We start from the raw sequence: 25301 nt of genomic DNA, 5'->3' as shown, positions 1-25301 counted from the left end.
GGGGCAGAACAGATTTTTACCTTGTCAGCTCGGGGATTCGTTTTTGCAACCTTCCAGTTACTAGTCCAACGCTCTAACCACCTGCCTTACATTGCACTCCACAAGGAGCCTGCGTAGCAGGCTGACTACCTGTTACGCGAGGGCAGCAAGAAGCCAAGGTAAGTTGCTCGCTATCATTAAACTTATCTTACAAAAAAAAACTATCAATTTTAACATAATCACTAGTTAAACTAGTAATATCATCAACCATGTGTAGTTATCTAGCTTGTCCTGCGTTGCATATAATCGATGCGGTGCCTATTAATTTCTCATCGAATCGCAGCCTACTTCGACAAACGGGTGATGATTTAACAAGCGCATTTGTGAAAAAAGCACTGTCGTTGCACCAACGTACCCAACCATAAACATCAATGCCTTTAAAATCAATACACAAGTATATATTTTTTAAACCTGCATATTTATTTAATATTGCCTGCTAACATGAATTTCTTATAACTAGGGATGTGACGTTGTGCACCAATTTGTAAGTCACTCTGGATAAGAGCGTCTGCTAAATGACGTAAATGTAAATGTTGTCACTTCTCTAGCGTTCCGTGCAAGCAGTCAGGGTATATACAGCAGTTTGGGCCGCCTGGCTCATTGCGAACTGTGTCTAGTCCATTTATTCCTAACAAAGGCCGTAATTAATTTGCCAGAATTGCACATAATTATGACATAACCCACGGGGGACCAGTACGGAGAAAAAATGTATGAAATGTATGCATTCACTACTGTAAGTCGCTCTGGATAAGAGCGTCTGCTAAATGACTAAAATGTAAAATGTAAATGTAATAACATTGAGCAATGTAACAGGAATATTTAGACTTAGGGATGCCACCCGATAGATAAAATATGGAACGGTTCCGTATTTCACTGAAATAAAGGTTTCGTTTTTGAAATGATAGTTTCCGGATTCGACCATATTAATGACCAAAGGCTCGTATTTGTGTGTGTTATGCTATAATTAAGTCTATGATTTGATATTTGATAGAGCAGTCTGACTGAGCGATGGTAGGCAGCAGCAGGCTCGTAAGCATTCATTCAAACAGCACCTTTGTGCGTTTGCCAGCAGCTCGTTGCAATTCTGCTCCGGCGGGAGAAATCAATAGGCCAATTTCACAGCCAATCAGAACATTGGCGGGTAAGTAATAGTGTGACACACCATCATTCCACTATTACGGCAGATATATTATGGACATCTTCTGAAATTACAGCATGTTTAATAGGCACTTACTATAGTCATTCTATTTATCTAACCTCAAGATGGGAAATTTTGTTTTTTTGCGAAGTAGAACACGTGCAAATTAAATGTTTTTTTTGACCAAGTTACACTTCTAGAATGACCATTTATTAAAAAAAAAAAAGATTAAAAAAATATAAAAAAAGAGGATATGACAAAACAATATTTTTCCCCAGACGTAGTTTATTAAGAGACATTTAAAAAAAAAACAGGTGTTGGTTGTTGTGACTGGACATTCTAAAGTAAATGACAGTCTGAGGATGTTACTAAATAAAACAGAAGCATATAAAAGTACCTTTCATTCACACAGTTTGGGGCTGGATCCATACACACAAGGCTCCGGGGCAGGACATTCACACTCACAACACACACAAACAGTCCTACTGAATCTCTCCCATGTAGAGTCTCTTGTCACTGGCGCCAGAGAGGACTGTGGGGGGAAAAAATAAAATAGACACTATTAGAAAACGAGAGAGAGTACAGACCAAAAACAACCTAGTCAAAGATTAAACCCGCAATAGAAAAAAGCTACAGAGACTCGGAGAGCGTGTGATTCGCCAGATACACGGATATAAAACAGACTCCTCTCACCAATAGGCTCCTCGGGATGGAAGGCGACCTCGTTGACTGACCCAGCGTGGCCTGGCAGCTTGTACAGGATCCTACGAGAGGTGGTGTCCCACACATACACAAACCTGGACACACACAAACAGTGTATAAAAGGATCATACAAGAGGTGTTTGGTGCATTTGGGGGAGGGGTGGTTGTATTGCTGTGTGTGCGTGTGTGTGTGTGGCGCGCTCACCTGTCAGCTGAGCCTGCTGCAATCTTGCTGCCATCAGCAGACCAGGAACACCTCAGAAGGTTCTGTGGACAGAGCAATGTATTATAAACAAGTTTATTAACATGCTATAACCAGGCTATAGCAGACCACTAGACTTACATAACAGGAGCACAAATATTAAAACACACTCGCAATTAAAGTCTTTTCAGCTCCAAAATAAAATAAAAAAACACTTGAATCTCACTCTGATCAAAAGTCTTAATTTACCTTCTCAAAGTTGTGAATGTTCCCCTGGAATATCTTCACACATCTCTCCTTGGGAGCGAACGGACGGACGTCCCAAATACGCACTACGGGATCACACACACACACACACACACACACACACACACACACACACACACACACACACACACACACACATAATATAACAATATAATATATTCTACGTGTATACTAGGGGTGGGGGGGCTCACATGGTTGAGGGGCAGCTCTTGGTGGCCTGGAGGTGGGAACTTGGGCCGGTGGCTGATAGTGGTGATTTTTATCCAAAGCGACTTAGTAAATAGGTGGCCTCAGCAGGAATCGAACCCACGACCCATGGCGTTACGAACGCCATGCTCTAGCAACTGAGTCACACAGGACAACACTGAAGTATTGTAACCACACACACACACTGACCTGTGTTGTCCATGGAGTTGGAGAGGAGGTAGGATCCCTCTGAGCTCAGACAGAGGCCAGTCAGGGAATCACCATGACCATGCATACCGTAGATCATCTTATTCTGCCTCAGGTCCCACACCTGCACTCACAGAGAGACAGGAAGTAAGTTATTCACTGTCTGACGACACGACACAGGTAGCCTCCTGGTAAGATCTGGTCTCTCTCTCACGCATCTTTCTGAAGGTACGTACGGGGATGTAACCTAATGTGAAAGGGAGCTCCCAGGCATACAGATATACACAACAAGTCAAAAGTTTTACAACACCTACTCATTCAAGGGTTTTTCTTGATTTTTACTATTTTCTACATTGTAGAATAATAGTGAAGATGTCAAAACTATGAAATAACACATATGGAATCATGTAGTAACCAAACAAGTGTTAAACAAATCAAAATATATTTTAGATTCTTCAAAATAGCCACCCTTTGCTTTGACAGCTTTGCACACTCTTGGCATTCTCTCAACCAGCGTCACCTGGAATGCTGGAGTTCAAGTATGCTGAGCACTTGTTGGCTGCTTTTCCTTCACAAGTCCGACTCACCCCAAACCATCTCAATTTTGGTTGAGGGCAGGGGACTGTGGAAGCCAGATCTGATGCAGCACTCCATCACTCTCCTTCTTGGTTAAATAGCCCTTACACAGCCTGGAGGTGTGTTGGGTCATTGTCCTGTTGAAAAACAAATCATAGTCCAAACCAGATGGGATGGTGTATCGCTGCAGAATGAATGAATGCTGTAGTAGCCATGCTGGTTAAGTGTGCCTTGAATTCTAAATAAATCACAGATAGTGTTACCAGCAAAGCACCCCCACACCTCCTCCATGCTTCACGGTGGGAAATACACATGCGGAGATCATCCGTTCACCCACACCACATCTCACAAAGACACGGCGGTTTGAACCAAAAATCTCCAATTTGGATTCATCAGACCAAAGGACAGATTTCCACCGGTCTAATGTCCATTGCTCGTGTTTCTTGGCCCATCCAAGTCTCTTCTTCTTAGTGTCCTTTAGTAGTGGTTTCTTTGCAGCAAAATCGACCATGAAGGCCTGATTCACAGTCTCCTCTGAACAGTTGATGTTGAGATGTGTCTGTTACTTGAACTATGTGAAGCATTTATTTGGGCTACAATTTGAGGCTGGTAACTCTAATGAACTTATCTTCTGCAGCAGAGGTAACTCTGGGTCTTCCATTCCTGTGGCGGTCCTCATGAGAGACAGTTTCATCATAGCGGTTGATGGTTTTTGCGACTGCACTTGAAGAAATGATCAAAGTTCTTGAAATGTTCCGTATTGACTGACCTTCATTTCTTAAAGTAATGGACTGTCGTTTCTCTTTGCTTATTTGAGCTGTTCTTGCCATAATATGGATTAGGTATTTTACCAAATAGGGCTATCTTCTGTATACCACCCCTACCTTGTCACAACACAACTGATTGGTTCAAATGCATGAAGGAAAGAAATTCCACAAATTAACTTTTAACAAGACACAACTGTTAATTGAAATGCATTCCAGGTGACTACCTCATGAAGCTGGTTGAGAGAGTGCAAAGCTGTCATCAAGGCAAAGGGTGGCTATTTGAAGAATCTCAAATATAAAATATTTTAATTTGTTTAACACTTTTTTGGTTACTACATGATTCCATAGTTTGTCTTCACTATTGTTCTACAATGTAGAAAATAGTTAAAAGAAAAAACCTTGAATGAGTAGGTGTTTTTGACCGGTGTGGGGGGAAAGGAGAGAAGGAAAGGAGAGAGAGAGAGAGAGAGAGAAAGGAGAAAGAGAGCGAGAGAGAAATCAGGGAATCAGTGCAATACCACAAAGATGAGAATGTTTTTTATGCATATTTCACCCCAAAGTGTGTGTGTTTGAGTGAATAGGGGCGTCATGCACCCATTATTTGAGGATGGAGGGGTGGTGAGCGTTCTTTAAACTCCTGAAAAACAGCTTTTCCCTGCCATAATTATTATGCCTCATTATGTCAAAAATGTATATTTTTCTCCATAGGTTCTCTAACGTCTTTACCTGTTCAATTGTCATTTTAATAAAATAATGCACATTTTATTCTTTACGAACTTCAATACCTGAGTTTACTACAACTCGTATATAACGTCATAACCCAAGAATTAAAGACGTTCAGGTATTTTTCTAAAGTCTAGCAACTTTTCCAGCAGGCATGACAGCTTAGATCCTTAGAATAGCTACTGTAACTTGATTGTTAGCCTGAAATGGCTTGGTAGCTAGTTATGAGGTTGAGAATCTATCTAGCAGGCTAGCTAAAGCCAACTTCATAAAATGGCTAGGTGGTTGTATTACAGAGAAACGTGTTAGTTGCATTTATTCATCAAGAATTAAATCAACAGGCTACATAACGTGATCAAATTCATTAAAACAACATACCTCCTGCAAGTCCTGCCCATCACAGGTAATTAAAACCAAATCAAACACTAGTGTGTCATTTAACAAGCTCCGTGGAACCTCGGAAGGAAACACTTACTATTGGAGGGGGATAGAGAGACAGGAAGCAACTCCCAAACCTTCCATAAAGCCATCACATACAGAGATATTAACCTGGTCCTGTGGCTCTGTTCACAAACAGACCCCACAGAGCCCCAGGACCAGACAGACAATTAGACCCAACCAAATCAAGAGAAAACAAAAAGATAATTCTTTCTAATGTGTCAAGTAATTAACAAAATAACAGAGCAAACTAGAATGCTTTTGTAAATAACTATTTGCACATCATTAGAACACTGTATATATACACATATGACATTTGTAATGCCTATTCTTTTAGAGCTTTTGTGAGTGTAATGTTTACTGTACACTTTTTATTGTTTATTTCACTTTTCTTTATCTATTTCACTTGCTTTGTCAATGTAAACATAGGTTTCCCATGCCAATAAAGCCCTTAAATTGAATCGAGCGAGAGAGAGAAAAGAAATAGGCGAGAGGGATCGATAGATAGGTGACAGATGGCGAGAGGAAGAGAGGGATCAGTGACAGATGGAGGGAGAGAGGAGATATGCCTGTAACAAGGGAAAAACTGCTTGGTTCTGCATGTATACAGGCCTCTGCCCTTCCTCCATTTCTCCTTCTGCACATGGTTAAAGTTACATAGCTGTTGAGACTAAATGTGTTCTCAGACTAGTGGGAGTGGAGAGATGAGACATTGACATCTCTACCACTCATCACTCTCTTCCTCCCTCCCTCCCTCCCTCCCTCCCTCCACCTCTCCTTCCTGTAAATAAACTAAGGGTCACCATCTGAGTATAGAATGAAGTGCAGAGTGAATAACCAACATTTTTGTTATTTGTTTTAAAAACAACAAATTCACGACGTCGGTTCAATTATTTTGAATTCCATTTCGTTTGTTTTTTTTGTGAACTAAATCCTGAACTGTGCGATGTACTAGGGTGTTGAGAGTAGGCTAATATTCTGCCTAGTTTAGCACTGAAAACATGGTAATTAACTACAATGACCACAATCCATTGCGTGGCCTACTTGTCCGGTCAGTGTGGGGGCAGAAACGGAGACAGAAAATAAACAGAACAACACAAGATAGAGAGCAGTTGCTTCATGAGGCATCTCTACTTGACAATATATGATCTAAGTCAGCAGTTCCCAAACTTCTTCACTCAGGTCCTCCTTCCAGCATTGGGGAACTTATCGCATCTATTTCCATGGGGACAAGCACTGTTCATGACACAAACTGTTCACACCCCTCTTGTTGGTGTAGAGAACATTTTACAGGTTTAAAGCTTATTTCCTGGGGTACAGAGAAAGTGATGCAGTTTTAAAGCTTCTGCATTCTACTATTACAACCCAGTTTAGTTATGTCACCTTGTACAGTCTACTATTACAACTCAGTTCAGTTATGTCACCTTGTGTATTCTACTATTACAACTCAGTTTAGTAATGTCACCTTGTGCATTCTACTATTACAACTTAGTTTAGTAATGTCACCTTGTGTATTCTACTATTACAACTCAGTTTAGTAATGTCACCTTGTACAGTCTACTATTACAACTCAGTTTAGTAATGTCACCTTGTGTATTCTACTATTACAACTCAGTTTAGTAATGTCACCTTGTGTATTCTACTATTACAACTCAGTTTAGTAATGTCACCTTGTGTATTCTACTATTACAACTCAGTTTAGTAATGTCACCTTGTGTATTCTACTATTACAACTCAGTTTAGTAATGTCACCTTGTACAGTCTACTATTACAACTCAGTTTAGTTATGTCACCTTGTACAGTCTACTATTACAACTCAGTTGAGTAATGTCACCTTGTGTATTCTACTATTACAACTCAGTTTAGCAATGTCACCTTGTGTATTCTACTATTACAACTCAGTTTAGTAATGTCACCTTGTGTATTCTACTATTACAACTCAGTTTAGTAATGTCACCTTGTGTATTCTACTATTACAACTCAGTTTAGTAATGTCACCTTGTACAGTCTACTATTACAACTCAGTTTAGTAATGTCACCTTGTGTATTCTACTATTACAACTCAGTTTAGTAATGTCACCTTGTGTATTCTACTATTACAACTCAGTTTAGTAATGTCACCTTGTGTATTCTACTATTACAATTCAGTTTAGTAATGTCACCTTGTACAGTCTACTATTACAACTCAGTTTAGTAATGTCACCTTGTGTATTCTACTATTACAACTTTCAAGAGTTCAACCCCTCGCCCCCCCACACCGAACCCTTCAAATCTCGTCAACAGCAAGCGGCTGAATTAGGATCCAGGACAAAAAAAAGAAAAAATGTATATGTATATTGTAGATACACATTGTGTGTATGTATGTATGTATGTATGTATGTATGTATGTATGTATATATATATATATATATATATATATATATATATATATATATATATATATATATATATATATAGAGATATAGATATAAATAAATAAATAAAGAGTTCAATGTGTACATCAAGAACATTTGCATCAACCTGGAATGCATTTTTTCAAAATATTTTTGCGAGATGTCCTGACTGTTTAGTTGGCCTTATTATTGAGTTGAGGATTCTGTCCACTTCAGGTCCAGAGAGTCACGGTCGATCACAGCGGGACGGCCAGAAGATTCAGTTTCAACTGGCATGAAGATGCACAGAAGGTGAGAGATCCCATCCATTATTGATGTGTTACAGAGCTCTCATTAGAGTGCATCTGACCTCCTCGGGCTGTGGATCAGATGAATGGGAAGGAGGTGAACAGGATGTGGATCTATGTGGGCAAAGCCCAGAAGAAACGCGAGCGCCAGACGGTGTTGAAACGCAGGTCCACATTACCAGAGTCATCCTGTACGTGAAGAAACTGGATGATAGCCGGGACGATCGTCGTCTCCAGAAAGATTTGCCGCGTCGGAACCATCATCAGCGCCAAGGTGATGACGGAGTGCTGCCGAAACAAAGGTTTTTGGATTTGTGGCTTCCTCCTCCGCTGTGGACGCCACCAGGGCCTTGAGGGATATGAACGTCCACATTGTGAACAATAAGCCGCTATTCGTGGCTCCAACAGCAGGAATATCTGATAAACAGCCACCTGCAGCAGATTGCTAGCGTCATGATTTCGCCCAACCCAGTTTAACCTCATCCAGCATGCACCTACCATTCAACAAGCCTTGAACCCTCCAGTGCTCAACACCCACCAGCTGACTGGTCCAGAATATACCAGTCATGCATCCATGCACCATGAGCGCCTCGTCCTCACAGGTGTCTCACAGGATGACCCCTCAGAGGAAGCCGTAAACTCAGTCCGTCCCGCTGTGATCAACCATGACCCTGACTCAATATGACCCTGACTCAATATGACCCTGTGATCAACCATGACCTCGACTCAATATGACCCTGTGATCAACCATGACCTCGACTCAATATGACCCCGACTCAATATGACCTCGACTCAATATGACCCCGACTCAATATGACCCCGACTCAATATGCCCCTGTGATCAACCATGACCTCGACTCAATATGACCCCGACTCAATATGACCCCGACTCAATATGACCCTGTGATCAACCATGACCCAATATAAATGGCGCCGGAGGAGATGGCTGCCGTTTTACAGGCTCCTAACCAATTGTGCTATTTTGTGTGTTTTTCACGTTATTTGTAACTTATTTTGTACATAATGTTGCTGCTACCGTCTCTTATGACCGAAAATAGCTTTTGGATATCTGGACAGCGATTAGTCACCTCGAACTGGACAAAGATTTTTTCTTTAATGAGTCGGACGCAAAGGATTTACTTCAGACACCCGACAAGGCCCAAATCCCCATCATTCGCGTGAAGAGAAGAAGCAGATACAGTGGACGCAGGTCTGGGTGTCTTGTGAGAATTTGTCAGCGAGTAGGGTAATGCGCCTCTACTGTTCGTCCTATTGGCCAATGTGCAATCATTCGAGAAAAAGATGGATGAATTCCGTTCAAAATTAGCCCACCAACGGGACATTAAAAACTGTAATATCTTATGTTTCACCGAGTCGTGGCTGAAAGACGACATGGATAATATACAGTTGGCTGGTTTTTCTATGCATCTGTAAGATAAGGGGTGGCTGTCTGTGTCTATTTGTCAATAAAAAAAATCTAATATTAAAAAGACGTCTCGAGGTTTTGCTCGCTTGAGGTAGTGGATTTCATGATAACTAGTGTGGTCTACAGTTCATCTATATTTTCCGTAGTTGTCCATTTACCATCAGAAACCGATACTGAGGCTAAGTCCGCACTCAACAAGCTGTATAAGGCCATAAGCAAACAAGAAAATGCTCATCCAGGTGGCGGCACTCCTAGTGGCCGGGGACTTCAATGAAGGGAAACTTAAATCCGTTTTACCTCATTTCTACTGGCACGTTACATGTGCAACAAGAAGAAGAAGAAAAAAAGGGGAAAAAAGACCTTTACTCCACACACAGAGACGCATACAAAGCTCTCCCTCACCCTCCACTTGGCAAATCCGACCTTAATTCTATCCTCCTGATTCCTGCTTACACGCAAAAACTAAAGCAGGAAGTACCAGTGACTCATTCCAGACGGAAGTGGTCAGATGACGCAGATGCTAAGCTATAGGACTGTTTTGCTAGCACAGACTGGAAAATGTTCCGGGACTCATCCGATGGCATTGAGGAGTACACCACATCAGTCACCGGCTTCATCAATAAGTGCATCGATGACGATATATTTAACTAGGCAAGTCAATTAAGAGTAAATTCTTATTTACAATGACGGACTATCCCAGCCAAACCCTCCCCTAAACAGGACGACGCTGTGCAAATTCAGCGATGCCCTATAGGACTCCTGATCACGGCCGGATGTGATACAGCCCGTGATCGAACCAGGATCTGTAGTGACTACTCCATCACTGAGATGCAGTGCCTTAAACCGCTGCGCCACTCAGGATGTAGCAGGGCTTGCAAACTATTACAGACTACAAAGGGAAGCACAGCCACAAGCTGCCCAGTGACAAGTCTACCAGACGAGCTAAATGACTATGTGCACGTCGAGGTAAGCAACACCGAAGCATGCATGAGAGCACCAGCTGTTCCGGACGACTGTGTGATCACGCTCGCAGTAGAATATGTGAGTAAGCCCTTTAAACAGGTCAACATTCACAAGGCCACAGGGCCAGAAGGATTACCAGGACGGTTACTCCGAGCACGCACTGACCAACTGGCAAGTGTCTTCACTGACATGTTCAACCTGTCCCTGGCCGAGTCAGTAATACCTACATGTTTCAAGCAGTCCACCATAGTCCCTGTGCCCAAGAACACCAAGGTAACCTGCCTAACTGAGTACAGACCCGTAGCACTCACATCAGTAGCCATGAAGTGCTTTGAAAGGCTGGTCATGGCTCACATCAACACCATCATCCCGGGAAACCCTGGACCCACTCCAAATTGAATACCGCACCAATAGATCCACAGATGACGCAATCTATTGCACTCAACACTGCCCTTTCCCACCTGGACAAAAGGAACACCTACGTGAGAATGCTGTTCATTGACTACAGCTAGGCGTTCAACACCATAGTGCCCTCAAAGCTCATCACTAAGCTAAGGACCCTGGGACTAAACACCTCCCTCTGCAACTGAATCCTGGACATCCTGACAGGCCGCCCCCAGGTGGTGAGGGTAGGTAACAACACATCCGTCACGCTGATCCTCAACACGGGGGCCCCTCAGAGATGCGTGCTTAGTCCCCTCCTGTACTCCCTGTTCACCCATGACTGCATGGCTAGGCACGACTCCAACACCATCATTAAGTTTGCAGACGACACAGCCTGATCACCGACAAGACAGCCTATAGGGAGGTCGGAGACCTGAAAATGTGGTGCCAGGACGACCACCTCTCCCGCAATGTGATCAAGACAAAGGAGATGATTGTGGACTACAGGAAAAGGAGTGCCGAACACGCCCTCCATTCTCATTGACAGGGCTGTAGTGGAGCAGGTTGAGAGCTTCAAGTTCCTTGGTGTCCACATCACCAACAAACTAACATGGTCCAAGCACACCAAGACAGTCGTGAGGAGGGCACGACAACACCTATTCCCCCTCAGGAGACTGAAAAGATTTGGCATGGGTCCTCAGATCCTCAAAAAGTTATACATCTGCACCATCGAGAGCATCCTGACTGGTTGCATCACCGCCTGTTATGGCAACTGCTTGGCCTCCGACCGCAAGGTGCTACAGAGGGTAGTGCTAGTCAGAGAAACGCCCTAAAAATTGCCAAAGACTCCAGTCACCCTAGTCATAGACTGTTCTCTCTGCTACCACACAGTAAGCAGTACCGGCGCGCCAAGTCTAGGTCCAAAAGGGTTCTGAACAGCTTCTAACCCCAAGCCATAAGACTGCTGAACAGCTAATCGAATGGCTACCCCGACTATTTGCATTGACCCCCCTTGTTTTCCCCCCCACACTGCTGCTACTCGCTGTTTATTATCTATGCATAGTCACTTCACCCCTACCGACATGTACATATTACCTCAACTAACCTGTACCCCCATACATTGACTCGATACCCCCTGTATATAGCATCATTATTGTTATTTTTTTACTTTGGTTAATGTAGTAAATCTTTTTCTTCTTAACTCTTATTTTTATTAAAACTACATTGTTGGTTAAGGGCTTGAAAGTAAACATTTCACGGTAAGGTTGTATTCGGCGAACGTGACAAATAAAATGTGATTATATCTGATGATTCAGCATATGTGTAAATGACGAGTAATTTTGAACCACCTTTCCCATTACTATTTACTTTGAACGTCTGTGGTTGGAAGACCGCATTACGACAGGCTACTGTCATCATCACATCTTTGATTGTGAATATCTTCTGCTCAGCTACCCAGGCGGGCCACAGTAAGCCTGCCTCAGAAAACCTGTCAGCAGGAGACGGCAGGAGCTTCAGGCCCACATGCACCAGCCAACCAGGAGCCCCTGCCTGCTTGCATGCCGTCAGACCGATCCCTCCCTCAAGCACCAGAAAGAGATGTTCTGTGAGTCTGGCATCCATCTCCCTGTTCATTTCACTTCATCAACCTACTTCAGGTCATTTTGATCATCCATCTCCCTGTTCATTTCACTTCATCAACCTACTTCAGGTCATTTTGATCATCCATCTCCCTGTTCATTTCACTTCATCAACCTACTTCAGGTCATTTTGATCATCCATCTCCCTGTTCATTTCACTTCATCAACCTACTTCAGGTCATTTTGATCATCCATCTCCCTGTTCATTTCACTTCATCAACCTATTTCAGGTCATTTTGATCATCCATCTCCCTGTTCATTTCACTTCATCAACCTACTTCAGGTCATTTTGATCATCCATCTCCCTGTTCATTTCACTTCATTAACCTACTTCAGGTCATTTTGATCATCCATCTCCCTGTTCATTTCACTTCATCAACCTACTTCAGGTCATTTTGATCATCCATCTCCCTGTTCATTTCACTTCATCAACCTACTTCAGGTCATTTTGATCATCCATCTCCCTGTTCATTTCACTTCATCAACCTACTTCAGGTCATTTTGATCATCCATCTCCCTGTTCATTTCACTTCATCAACCTACTTCAGGTCATTTTGATCATCCATCTCCCTGTTCATTTCACTTCATCAACCTACTTCAGGTCATTTTGATCATCCATCTCCCTGTTCATTTCACTTCATCAACCTACTTCAGGTCATTTTGATCATCCATCTCCCTGTTCATTTCACTTCATCAACCTACTTCAGGTCATTTTGATCATCCATCTCCCTGTTCATTTCACTTCATCAACCTACTTCAGGTCATTTTGATCATCCATCTCCCTGTTCATTTCACTTCATCAACCTACTTCAGGTCATTTTGATCATCCATCTCCCTGTTCATTTCACTTCATCAACCTATTTCAGGTCATTTTGATCATCCATCTCCCTGTTCATTTCACTTCATTAACCTATTTCAGGTCATTTTGATCATCCATCTCCCTGTTCATTTCACTTCATCAAACTATTTCAGGTCATTTTGATCATCCATCTCCCTGTTCATTTCACTTCATCAAACTATTTCAGGTCATTTTGATCATCCATCTCCCTGTTCATTTCACTTCATTAACCTATTTCAGGTCATTTTGATCATCCATCTCCCTGTTCATTTCACTTCATCAAACTATTTCAGGTCATTTTGATCATCCATCTCCCTGTTCATTTCACTTCATTAACCTATTTCAGGTCATTTTGATCATCCAGTCTCCCTCTCCCTCCAGATCCTCTGACGGTCGGTCCCTATGGGACTCCCAATCACGGCAGGTTGTGATACAGCCCGGAATCAAACCAGGGTCTGTAGTGACACCTCTAGCATTGAGATGCAGTGCCTTAGACCGCTGCGCCACTCGGGAGCCCTGTACTGTGTTGCTCACTATGTCTCCACTACACAGCCACCACCTGATCAATAATCCCAGTAGAATTATTAATGGCCTTTTTATTAGTTTGGATTGAGTTCTGATGGAGCATGCCATTCCGTGATTCATTCCTCACTCATCTGGACTAGCTAGATTGGATCTTTCAATGTGACGAATCCAAAATGCAAAACAGTCGCTCTGGGTGACACAGTCACAAACAAAAACAGACATTGATAGTTATAGAGGTTGAATGAGGTGCCATGATGTTACGGCGTTATGACACAGTAGCCATGCCACAAACACACACACACACACACACACACACACACACACACACACACACACACACACACACACACACACACACACACACACACACACACACACACACACACACACACGCACCTTGATGTCGTTGTCGATGCCTCCAGACAGAATCTGGTCGCTGGTGTCGTTGAATGTGACGGCCAACACCTGATAGGTGTTCTGGAACGTATGGACCGCCCCCTTCTTACGGACGTCCCACAGCTACACACAAAACACACACCTTACTGACGTCCCACAGCTACACACACACACACACCTTACTGACGTCCCACAGCTACAACACACACACACACACCTTACTGACGTCCCACAGCTACACACACACACACACACACACCTTACTGACGTCCCACAGCTACAACACACACACACACACACACACCTTACTGATGTCCCACAGCTACAACACACACCTTACTGACGTCCCACAGCTACAACACACACACACACCACACCTTACTGACGTCCCACAGCTACAACACACACACACCTTACTGACGTCCCACAGCTACAACACACACACACACACACACCTTACTGACGTCCCACAGCTACAACACACACACACACACACACACCTTACTGACGTCCCACAGCTACAACACACACACACACCTTACTGACGTCCCACAGCTACAACACACACACACACACCTTACTGACGTCCCACAGCTACAACACACACACACACACACCTTACTGACGTCCCACAGCTACAACACACACACACACACACACCTTACTGACGTCCCACAGCTACAACACACACACACCTTACTGACGTCCCACAGCTACAACACACACACACCTTACTGACGTCCCACAGCTACAACACACACACACCTTACTGACGTCCCACAGCTACAACACACACACACACACACACCTTACTGACGTCCCACAGCTACAACACACACACACACACACACACCTTACTGACGTCCCACAGCTACAACACACACACACACACCTTACTGACGTCCCACAGCTACAACACACACACACACACACACACACACACCTTACTGACGTCCCACAGCTACAACACACACACACACACACACCTTACTGACGTCCCACAGCTACAACACACACACACACACCTTACTGACGTCCCACAGCTACACACACACACACACACACACCTTACTGACGTCCCACAGCTACAACACACACACACCTTACTGACGTCCCACAGCTACAACACACACACACACACCTTACTGACGTCCCACAGCTACAACACACACACACCTTACTGACGTCCCACAGCTACAACACACACACACCTGACTGATGTCCCACAGCTACAACACACTAGAGGTCGACCGATTAATCGGAATGGCCGATTAATTAGGGCCGATTTCAAGTTTTCATACCAATCGGTATTTTCGGCCGATTTGCTGTTTGTTGTTGTTGTTGTTTTACATTCTGATTTATAATAACGGCCTAGAACCGGTGGTTAACTGCCTTGTTCAGGGGGGATTCGCTTTTGTCCAACGCTCTAACCACCTGCCTTACATTGCACTCCACAAGGATTAACAGGCTGACTACCTGTAACGTGAGGGCAGCAAGAAGCAAAGGTAAGTTGCTAGCTAGCATTAGACTTATAAAAAAACTATCAATCTTAACATAATCACTAGTTAACTACACAATGGTTGATGATATTACTAGTTTATCTAACGTGTCCTGCGTTGCATATAATCGATGCGGTGCCTGTTAATTTATCATTGAATCACAGCCTACTTCGACAAACGGGTGTTGATTTAACAAGCGCATTCGCGAAAAAAGTACTGTCGTTGCACCAATGTACCTAACCATAAACATCAATGCCTAACAGGAATATTTAGACTTAGTCACCCGTTAGATAAAATACGGAACGGTTCCGTATGTCACTGAAAGAAAAAAACTTTTGTTTTCGAGATGATCGTTTCCAGATTTCGACCATATTAATGACCCAAGGCTCGTATTTCTGTGTGTTTATTATATTATAATTAAGTCTGATTTGATAGAGCAGTCTGACTGAGCGGTGGTAGGCAGCAGCAGGCTCGTAAGCATTCATTCAAACAGCCCTTCGCTGTGCTTCAAGCATTGCGCTGTTTATGACTTCAACCTGGGTGGGTATAATTTGTGGAACGTTCCAACAGGAATCTATTCCAAAAACTTCGGAAATAACAAGGTTTCCAAAAAACAACGCATACAAAGTTGTATAGCGGCAGAATAAGATACCGGGTAGGGAGTGGTTTTTCACTCATCACGTTTATTCCGAAAAATGTCTGTCCTCACATGTCTGTTTGCTTATGGACAAACATTAAGAATAAGCTACGTGGTGAGTTGATGCCTATTCGTCAGCTAGTTAGCTAGGTTTGTATGCGTTGTTGGTTGGCAAACTTTTACTTTACGTTTTTTTGGAACAGATTGCTGTTGGAACGTTCCACAAATTATACCCACCCCTTCAAGCCTGTCAACTCCCAAGATTATGCTGGTGTAACCGATGTGAAATGGCTAGCTAGTTAGCCGGGTGCACGCTAATAGCGTTTCAAACGTCACTCGCTCTGTGACTTGGAGTAGTTGTTCCCCTTGCTCTGCATGGGTAACGCTGCTTCGAGGGTGGCTGTTGTCGATGTGTTCCTGGTTTGAGCCCAGGTAGGAGCGAGGAGAGGGACGGAAGCTATACTGTTACACTAGCAATACTAAAGTGCCTATAAGAACATCCAATAGTCAAAGGTATATGAAATACAAATCGTATAGAGAGAAATAGTCCTATAATTCCTATAATAACTACAACCTAAAACTTCTTACCTGGGAATATTGAAGACTCATGTTAAAAGGAACCACCAGCTTTCATATGTTCTCATGTTCTGAGCAAGGAACTTAAACGTTAGCTTTTTTACATGGCACATATTGCACTTTTACTTTCTTCTCCAACACTGTGTTTTTGCATTATTTAAACCAAATTGAACACATTTCATTATTTATTTGAGGCTAAATTGATTTTATTGATGTATTATATTAAGTTAAAATAAGTGTTCATTCAGTATTGTTGTAATTGTCATTATAAAAAAAAAGAGAAAATAATCGGCCGATTAATCTGTTTCGTCCTCCAATAATCGGCATCGGCGTTGAAAAATCATAATCGGCCGACCTCTAGAACACACACACACCTGACTGATGTCCCACAGCTAGAACACACACACACACACACGACTAACGTCCCACAGCTACAACACACACACCTGACTGACGTCCCACAGCTACCACACACACACACACACCTGACTGACGCCCCACAGCTACCACACACACACACACCTGACTGACGTCCCACAGCTACCACACACACACACACACCTGACTGACGTCCCACAGCTACCACACACACACACACACCTGACTGACGCCCCACAGCTACCACACACACACACACACACACCTGACTGACGCCCCACAGCTACAACAGCAGTCAGCCAACACTCCCCAGGTTCTGCATGGCAGGCTTTAGTTCCAGCCCAACGTTAACACATTGACATGTTAGTTATTTAGCAGACGCTCTTATCTAGAGAGCATCTTCAGATAGCTAGTTGAGATAATATCACAGTAGCTCAATTCTTCACTGTTCCTCCATAAAGAAGTTTTCAATTAAAAGCTCAGGTAAACAGGTGTGTTCATACCAAGCTGGAACTAAAGCCTGCACACCCAGGTAGCTGTCTGGGACCGGGGTTGAAGAACATCGGTCGCCATGGTTACCTTGACGGTTCCGTCGTCGCTGCCGGTACAGACGAGCTGAGGCCCGCGGCGAGCAGGGTAGCAGGAGTTAACAAAAGACGTGTGACCTTTCAGACGCTTGATCCTCTCGCCCGTCTCACTGTCCCACACTCCCACAGTCTTGTCTGTGCTGGCACTGAACAGCAGGCTGCACACAGGGACAGAAAACACACGTCATATCCTCAACAACTATAACAACTGGGACACAACTTCACGTTTCTCCTGACCTGAGCGAGTGTGTTGTCTGTGTATCCTACCTGCCGTCTGTGTTGTAGTGAAGCTCCATCACAGCTCCACTGTGTCCCTTCAGGGTGGCAAAGTTATCACAGTCCCCGTACACATTCCACATCACTGTAGAGAGAGAGAGAAGTTATCACAGTCCCCGTACACATTCCACATCACTGTAGAGAGAGAGAGAAGTTATCACAGTCCCCGTACACATTCCACATCACTGTAGAGAGAGGGATAAGTTATCACAGTCCCAGTACACATTCCACATCACTGTAGAGAGAGGGATAAGTTATCACAGTCCCAGTACACATTCCACATCACTGTAGAGAGAGAGAGGGATAAGTTATCACAGTCCCCGTACACATTCCACATCACTGTAGAGAGAGAGAGGGATAAGTTATCACAGTCCCCGTACACATTCCACATCACTGTAGAGAGAGAGAGGGATAAGTTACCACAGTCCCCGTACACATTCCACATCACTGTAGAGAGAGAGAGGGATAAGTTATCACAGTCCCCGTACACATTCCACATCACTGTAGAGAGAGAGAGGGATAAGTTATCACAGTCTCAGTACACATTCCACATCACTGTAGAGAGAGAGAGATAAGTTATCACAGTCCCAGTACACATTCCACATCACTGTAGAGAGAGAGGGATAAGTTATCACAGTCTCAGTACACATTCCACATCACTGTAGAGAGAGAGAGATAAGTTATCACAGTCCCAGTACACATTCCACATCACTGTAGAGAGAGAGGGATAAGTTATCACAGTCCCAGTACACATTCCACATCACTGTAGAGAGAGGGATAAGTTACCACAGTCCCCGTACACATTCCACATCACTGTAGAGAGACAAGAGACATGGATGAGTGTTGTTGCCAACTAGTAAAGTGAGCGGGAGCATGGTGTGTGTGTGGGTACACAAACGTTCAACATTTTGGGGTCACTTTGAAATGTCCTTGTTTTTGAAAGAAACGTATGTTTCTCCCCCCCCCCATTAAAATAACATCAAATTGATCAGAAATACAGTGTAGACATTGTTAATGTTGTAAATGACTATTGGAGCTGGAAACGGCTGATTTTGAATGGAATATCTACGTAGGTGTACAGAAGCCCATTATCAGCAACCATCACTCGTGTTCCAATGGCACGTTGTGTTAGCTAATCCAAGTTTATCATTTTAAAAGGCTAGTTGATCATTAGAAAACCCTTTTGCAATTATGTTAGCACAGCTGAAAACTGTTGTTCTGATTAAAGAAGCAATAAAACTGGCCTTCTTTAGACTAGTTGAGTATCTGGAGCATCGGCATTTGTAGGTTTGATTACAGGCTCAAAATGGCCAGAAACAAAGAACATTCTTCTGAAACACCGTCTATTCTTGTTCTGAGAAATGAAGGCTATTCCATGCTAGAAATTGCCAAGAAACAGAAGATCTCATACAACGCTGTGTACTACTCCCTTCACAGAACAGTGCAAACTGGCTCTAACCAGAATAGAAAGAGTGGGAGGCCCCGGTGCACAACTGAGCAAGAGGACAAGTACATTAGTGTCTAGTTTGAGAAACAGATGCCTCACAAGTCCTCAACTGGCAGCTTCATTAAATAGTACCCGCAAAACACCAGTCTCAACGTTAACAGTGAAGAGGCGTATCTCAGACTGGCCAATAAAAAGAAAAGATTTAGATGGGCAAAAGAACACAGACACTGGACAGAGGAACTCTGCCTAGAAGGTCAGCATCCCGGAGTCGTCTCTTCCCTGTTGACGTTGAAACAGGTGTTTTGCATTTCTACTCATTTGTAGTCAGACCAAAGGACAGATTTCCACCGGTCTGATGTTTAATTGCCGATTTCTGAGGCTGGTAACTCTAATGAACTTATCCTCTGCAGCAGAGGTAACTCTGGGTCTTCCTTTCCTGTGGTGGTCCTCGTTCATTTATTTATCTAGGCAAGTCATTTAAGAACAAATTCTTATTTACAATGAAGGCCTACCCCGGCAAAACCCTAACCCGGACGACGCTGGACCAATTGGGAGCCGCCCTATGGGACTCCCAATCACGGCCGGTTGTTATACAGCCTGGAGTCGAACCAGGGTCTGTAGTGACGTCTCCAGCACTGAGATGCAGTGCCTTAGATGCAGTGCGCCACTCGGGAGCCCTCAGAGCCAGTTTCATCATAGCGCTTGATGTTTTTTGCGACTGCACTTGAAGAAACTTTAAAAGTTCATGACATGTTCCGGTTTGACTGATCTTCATGTCTTAAAGTAACGATGGACTATTGTTTTTCTTTGCTTATTTGAGCTGTTCTTGCCATAGTATGGACTTGGTATTTTACCAGATAGGGCCATCTTCTGTATTCCCCCCCCCTACCTTGTCACAACACAACTGATTGGCTCAAACGCATTAAGAAGGAAAGAAATTCCACAAATTAACAAGGCACACCTGTTAATTGAAATGCATTCCTGGTGACTACCTCATGAAGCAGGTTGAGAGAATGCCAAGAGTGTGCAAAACTGTCATCAAGGCAAAGGGTGGCTACTTTGAAGAATCTCATATATTTTGATTTGAGTAAGAGGTTAACACTTTTTTTGGTCACTACATGATTCCATATGTTATTTCATCGTTTTGATGTCTTAACTATTATTCTACAATGTAGAAGTAGGTGTGTCCGATCTTTTGACTGGTACTGTATATATAAAGTAAGTGTATAACTTACAGATGAGCCGGTCGTAGCCAGACGAGGCCAGTGTGGCCCCGTTAGGATGGAACTTGCAGCAATAGACCTCTCCCTCATGGCCACACATCAACATGATGGGAGCCTGCAGGCTGGAGCTGCGGGGGGGGCCCTGGAGAGGGGAGGAGGACATCATGTTGTCATATTACAGTCACTGGCTCGCTCACACGTTACTGTATGTGCATGAACCACTAGCAATCTGGTCCATGCTATCCGGTATCCTTGTCAGCAATAAGTAAATTAGCTTCCTGCTAGCAGTATTTACATTGGATATCCTTCCTTTAGCTAGCAAACAGTCAACATATCGGTCACAACTTATCGGAGCTGCAATTGTGAGAATTTGCCATTAGTCGAAAGACTGAAAACATAACATAGCTAACAACTTTCTGAAGCTAAAATAGCGAAAGAAACGTTCCCCTTGTATTTTGATGTGACCCCCCTCTTTTCTAACCATTGCCACGAGTTGTTGCGACTGTGCGGCAGCGATCAGCTCGGCCCTGGGCCTCTTCACTCCACCGGCAGGAACCACAGCCATGTCCCCCGGTCTCTTCTTGGGCTCAATCATGGCGAAGCAAATTAATAGAAAAACGATTTAGTAGAATATAACTTAAGTCGTCCTAGGTGAATGAACGTTTCTCTCGACGAGCCGCTTTCTACACAAGTACGAATCCGGAAGTACTTCCTGTTCGCAGGGCGATCAATTGGTTAGCCGCTCCGCTGTTAACAATGATTGGTTATCACGGCGCTTGAACCGGAAGAAAACATCTGAAACGGACTACAAAAATAAATTATCGCCGCAGAAGGTAGATAGCTAGAATTTGTAATAACGAGTGTAATATGCGGTTTAAAATGTATAAGTATATATCTATTGACCCTTATCTAAAGTAGGGCAAGATAGCAACGCCAAGGCTGGCTAACAAAAATATAAACGCAGAATGTGAAGTGTTGGTCGTATGTTTCATGAGCTGAAATAAAAGATCCCAGAAATGTTCCATAAGCACAAAAACAGCTTATTTCTCTCAAATGTTGTGCTTGCATTTGTTTACATCCATGTTAGTGAGCATTTCTCGTTTGACAAAATAATCCATCCACCTGACTGACAGGTGTGGCATATCAATAAGCTTATTAAACAGCATGATCATTACACAGGTGCACCTTGTGCTGGGGACAATAAAAATGCCAGTCTAAAATGTGCAGTTTTGTCACACAACATAATGCCACAGGTGTCTCATGTTTTGAGGGAGCGTGCAATTGGCATGCTGACCACAGGAATGACCACCAGAGCTGTTGCCAGAGAATTCAATGTTAATTTCTCTACCATAAGCCAACGCCGTTTTAGAGAATTTGGTAATACGTCCAACCGGCCTCACAACCGCAGCCCATCTGGCTTCTTCACCTGTCTGTAATAAAGCCCTTCTTTTTTTTAGAGAAACTCATACTGATTGGCTGGGCCTGGCTCCCAAGTGGGTGGGCCTATGCCCTGCACCCCTGCCATGTGAAATCCATAGATTAGGGCCAAATGTATTTATTTAAATTGACTGATTTGGTTATGTGAACTCTAACTCTGCACAATCTTTGAAATTGTTGCATGATGCGTTTATATTTTTGTTCAGTATAGTTAGTCTAGCTACATACCCTAACTATGCATACCCTAACCCTACATACCCTAACCCTCATTACCCCAACCCTACATACCCTAACCCTGCATACCCTAACCCTCATTACCCTAACCCTCCATACCCTAACCCTGCATACTCTAACCCTACATACCCTAACCCTCATTACCCTAACCCTGCATACCCTAACACTCCATACCCTAACCCTCATTACCCTAACCCTACATACTCTAACCCTCATTACCCTAACCCTCATTACCCTAACCCTCCATACCCTAACCCTCATTACCCTAACCCTGCATACCCTAACCCTCATTACCCTAACCCTGCATACCCTAACCCTACATACTCTAACCCTACATACCCTAACCTTCCATACCCTAACCCTGCATACCCTAACCCTACAAACTCTAACCCTACATACCCTAACCTTCCATACCCTGACCCTAACCCTGCATACCCTAACCCTACATACTCTAACCCTCTATACCCTAACCCTCTACCCATCATCCTCTACTCTCTTCACTGCCTCAGCATACGACACCTTCTGTTCTACTCTGACCCTGGCAACCTCAACCTTTCACCCAAGTAATCGCTCCTTTCAACGGCGCCCTGCTCCAGAGAGCACAGCAAGTCACAGGCCTTGTACCTAGTCATGTGACGCGAAGTGTCCGCTCCCTCTGGATGGAAGAAACACCGGTCATCCCAAGTCCACTTGGAGCTACCTTCACAGATTTAACAGTACCCAACTTATTTTCTACCCGGTCTGAGACTACGTATGGGTTTGCCAAAATGTAGGGATCCACTTTTTCCAAAAATGTCACTCCCACTGGGCCCGAATCATCTTTTGCATGACCATCGGGGGCGAAGCTTGGACTCGGAGGTCTTCACCAAACCTGCCACCACCGGTAATTCATCCTCACTCTCGTCAGGTAACATTTCTGAGCCATCAGAAACAGAAGAATACGCTTTGTACTTGTTGGTGGCATTCTTCCTCAACACACATCTCCCCTCGGCTCCTCCTTCTTCCTCTCGGTCCATAACCACGTCTATCTGTTCACCAGGCTCATGCCGCACCTTCATCCACTGTACCCCTGGTGGAACACGCACTGACGGCCTTTCTCTAATACCCACCTTAGTCTAGTTCCTAGTTCCTTAGCCAAATTTACCAGTCTAGCTATCTCTGGCCTCTCCATGCTCCCAAAAGGTGCCACAGTCGTCAGCCAGGTCTCCTCCTCGTCATCCATCTTCACACCCGGTTTCTCCTGACTCCTGTTGGAATAATTTATCTAACATGATTGGACAGGTGAAAGCAAGGAGTCCATTGCATAGGTTTAATAAAATAAGTCATGTCAGAACAGTGATGTCTTTCTGTTTATAATATCTCTGTGTTGCTTTATGTCTTTCTGTTTTGAATATCTCTGTGTTGATTTATGTCTTTCTGTTTATAATATCTCTGTGTTGCTTTATGTCTTTCTGTTTTGAATATCTCTGTGTTGCTTTATGTCTTTCTGTTTTGAATATCTCTGTGTTGATTTATGTCTTTCTGTTTTGAATATCTCTGTGTTGATTTATGTCTTTCTGTTTATAATATCTCTGTGTTGCTTTATGTCTTTCTGTTATAATATCTCTGTGTTGATTTATGTCTTTCTGTTTATAATATCTCTGTGTTGCTTTATGTCTTTCTGTTTATAATATCTCTGTGTTGATTTATGTCTTTCTGTTTATAATATCTCTGTGTTGATTTATGTCCTTCTGTTAAAATATCTCGGTGTTGCTTTATGTCTTTCTGTTAAAATATCTCGGTGTTGCTTTATGTCTTTCTGTTTATAATATCTCTGTCTGTTTTAGATATTATGGTTAATGCTTTCTGTTTATAATATCTCTGTCTGTTTTAGATATTATGGTTAATGCTTTCTGTTTATAATATCTCTGTTTTAGATATTATGGTTAATGCTTTCTGTTTATAATATCTCTGTCTGTTTTAGATATTATGGTTAATGCTTTCTGTTTATAATATCTCTGTTTTAGATATTATGGTTAATGCTTTCTGTTTATAATATCTCTGTTTTAGATATTATGGTTAATGCTTTCTGTTTATAATATCTCTGTTCGTTTTAGATATTATGGTTAATGCTTTCTGTTTATAATATCTCTGTCTGTTTTAGATATTATGGTTAATGCTTTCTGTTTATAATATCTCTGTCTGTTTTAGATATTATGGTTAATGCTTTCTGTTTATAATATCTCTGTTTTAGATATTATGGTTAATGCTTTCTGTTTATAATATCTCTGTTTTAGATATTATGGTTAATGCTTTCTGTTTATAATATCTCTGTTCGTTTTAGATATTATGGTTAATGCTTTCTGTTTATAATATCTCTGTTCGTTTTAGATATTATGGTTAATGCTTTCTGTTTATAATATCTCTGTTCGTTTTAGATATTATGGTTAATGCTTTCTGTTTATAATATCTCTGTTTTAGATATTACGGTTAATGCTTTCTGTTTATAATATCTCTGTTTTAGATATTATGGTTAATGCTTTCTGTTTATAATATCTCTGTTTTAGATATTATGGTTAATGCTTTCTGTTTATCATATCTCTGTTTTAGATATTATGGTTAATGCTTTCTGTTTATAATATCTCTGTTTTAGATATTATGGTTAATGCTTTCTGTTTATAATATCTCTGTTTTAGATATTATGGTTAATGCTTTCTGTTTATAATATCTCTGTTTTAGATATTATGGTTAATGCTTTCTGTTTATAATATCTCTGTTTTAGATATTATGGTTAATGCTTTCTGTTTATAATATCTCTGTTTTAGATATTATGGTTAATGCTTTCTGTTTATAATATCTCTGTTTTAGATATTATGGTTAATGCTTTCTGTTTATAATATCTCTGTTTGTTTTAGATATTATGGTTAATGC

General features: G+C 42.6%; 1 protein-coding gene across 1 annotated transcript; it reads right to left on the bottom strand.

Annotated features, from left to right (window-relative positions):
* Positions 1–1442: 1442 nt before the first annotated feature.
* LOC106570614 (U5 small nuclear ribonucleoprotein 40 kDa protein) lies at positions 1443–21445 on the bottom strand. The gene is made up of 10 exons (XM_045695020.2): positions 21202–21445; positions 20733–20862; positions 18042–18135; positions 17767–17932; positions 14098–14220; positions 2745–2865; positions 2331–2413; positions 2085–2146; positions 1871–1974; positions 1443–1709 (listed from the first exon to the last, which is right to left on the bottom strand). The coding sequence occupies exons 1-10, from the start codon at positions 21313–21315 to the stop codon at positions 1660–1662; spliced, it is 1047 nt and encodes a 348-aa protein (XP_045550976.1). The 5' UTR covers positions 21316–21445; the 3' UTR covers positions 1443–1659.
* Between the last annotated feature and the right edge of the window lie 3856 nt (positions 21446–25301).

The sequence above is a fragment of the Salmo salar genome, chromosome 14, assembly GCF_965601325.2.
Source record: "Salmo salar chromosome 14, fSalSal1, whole genome shotgun sequence".
NCBI lineage: Eukaryota > Metazoa > Chordata > Actinopteri > Salmoniformes > Salmonidae > Salmo > Salmo salar.
Note: the sequence above shows the minus strand (reverse complement) of the source record. Positions and strands in the feature narration are given on the sequence as shown.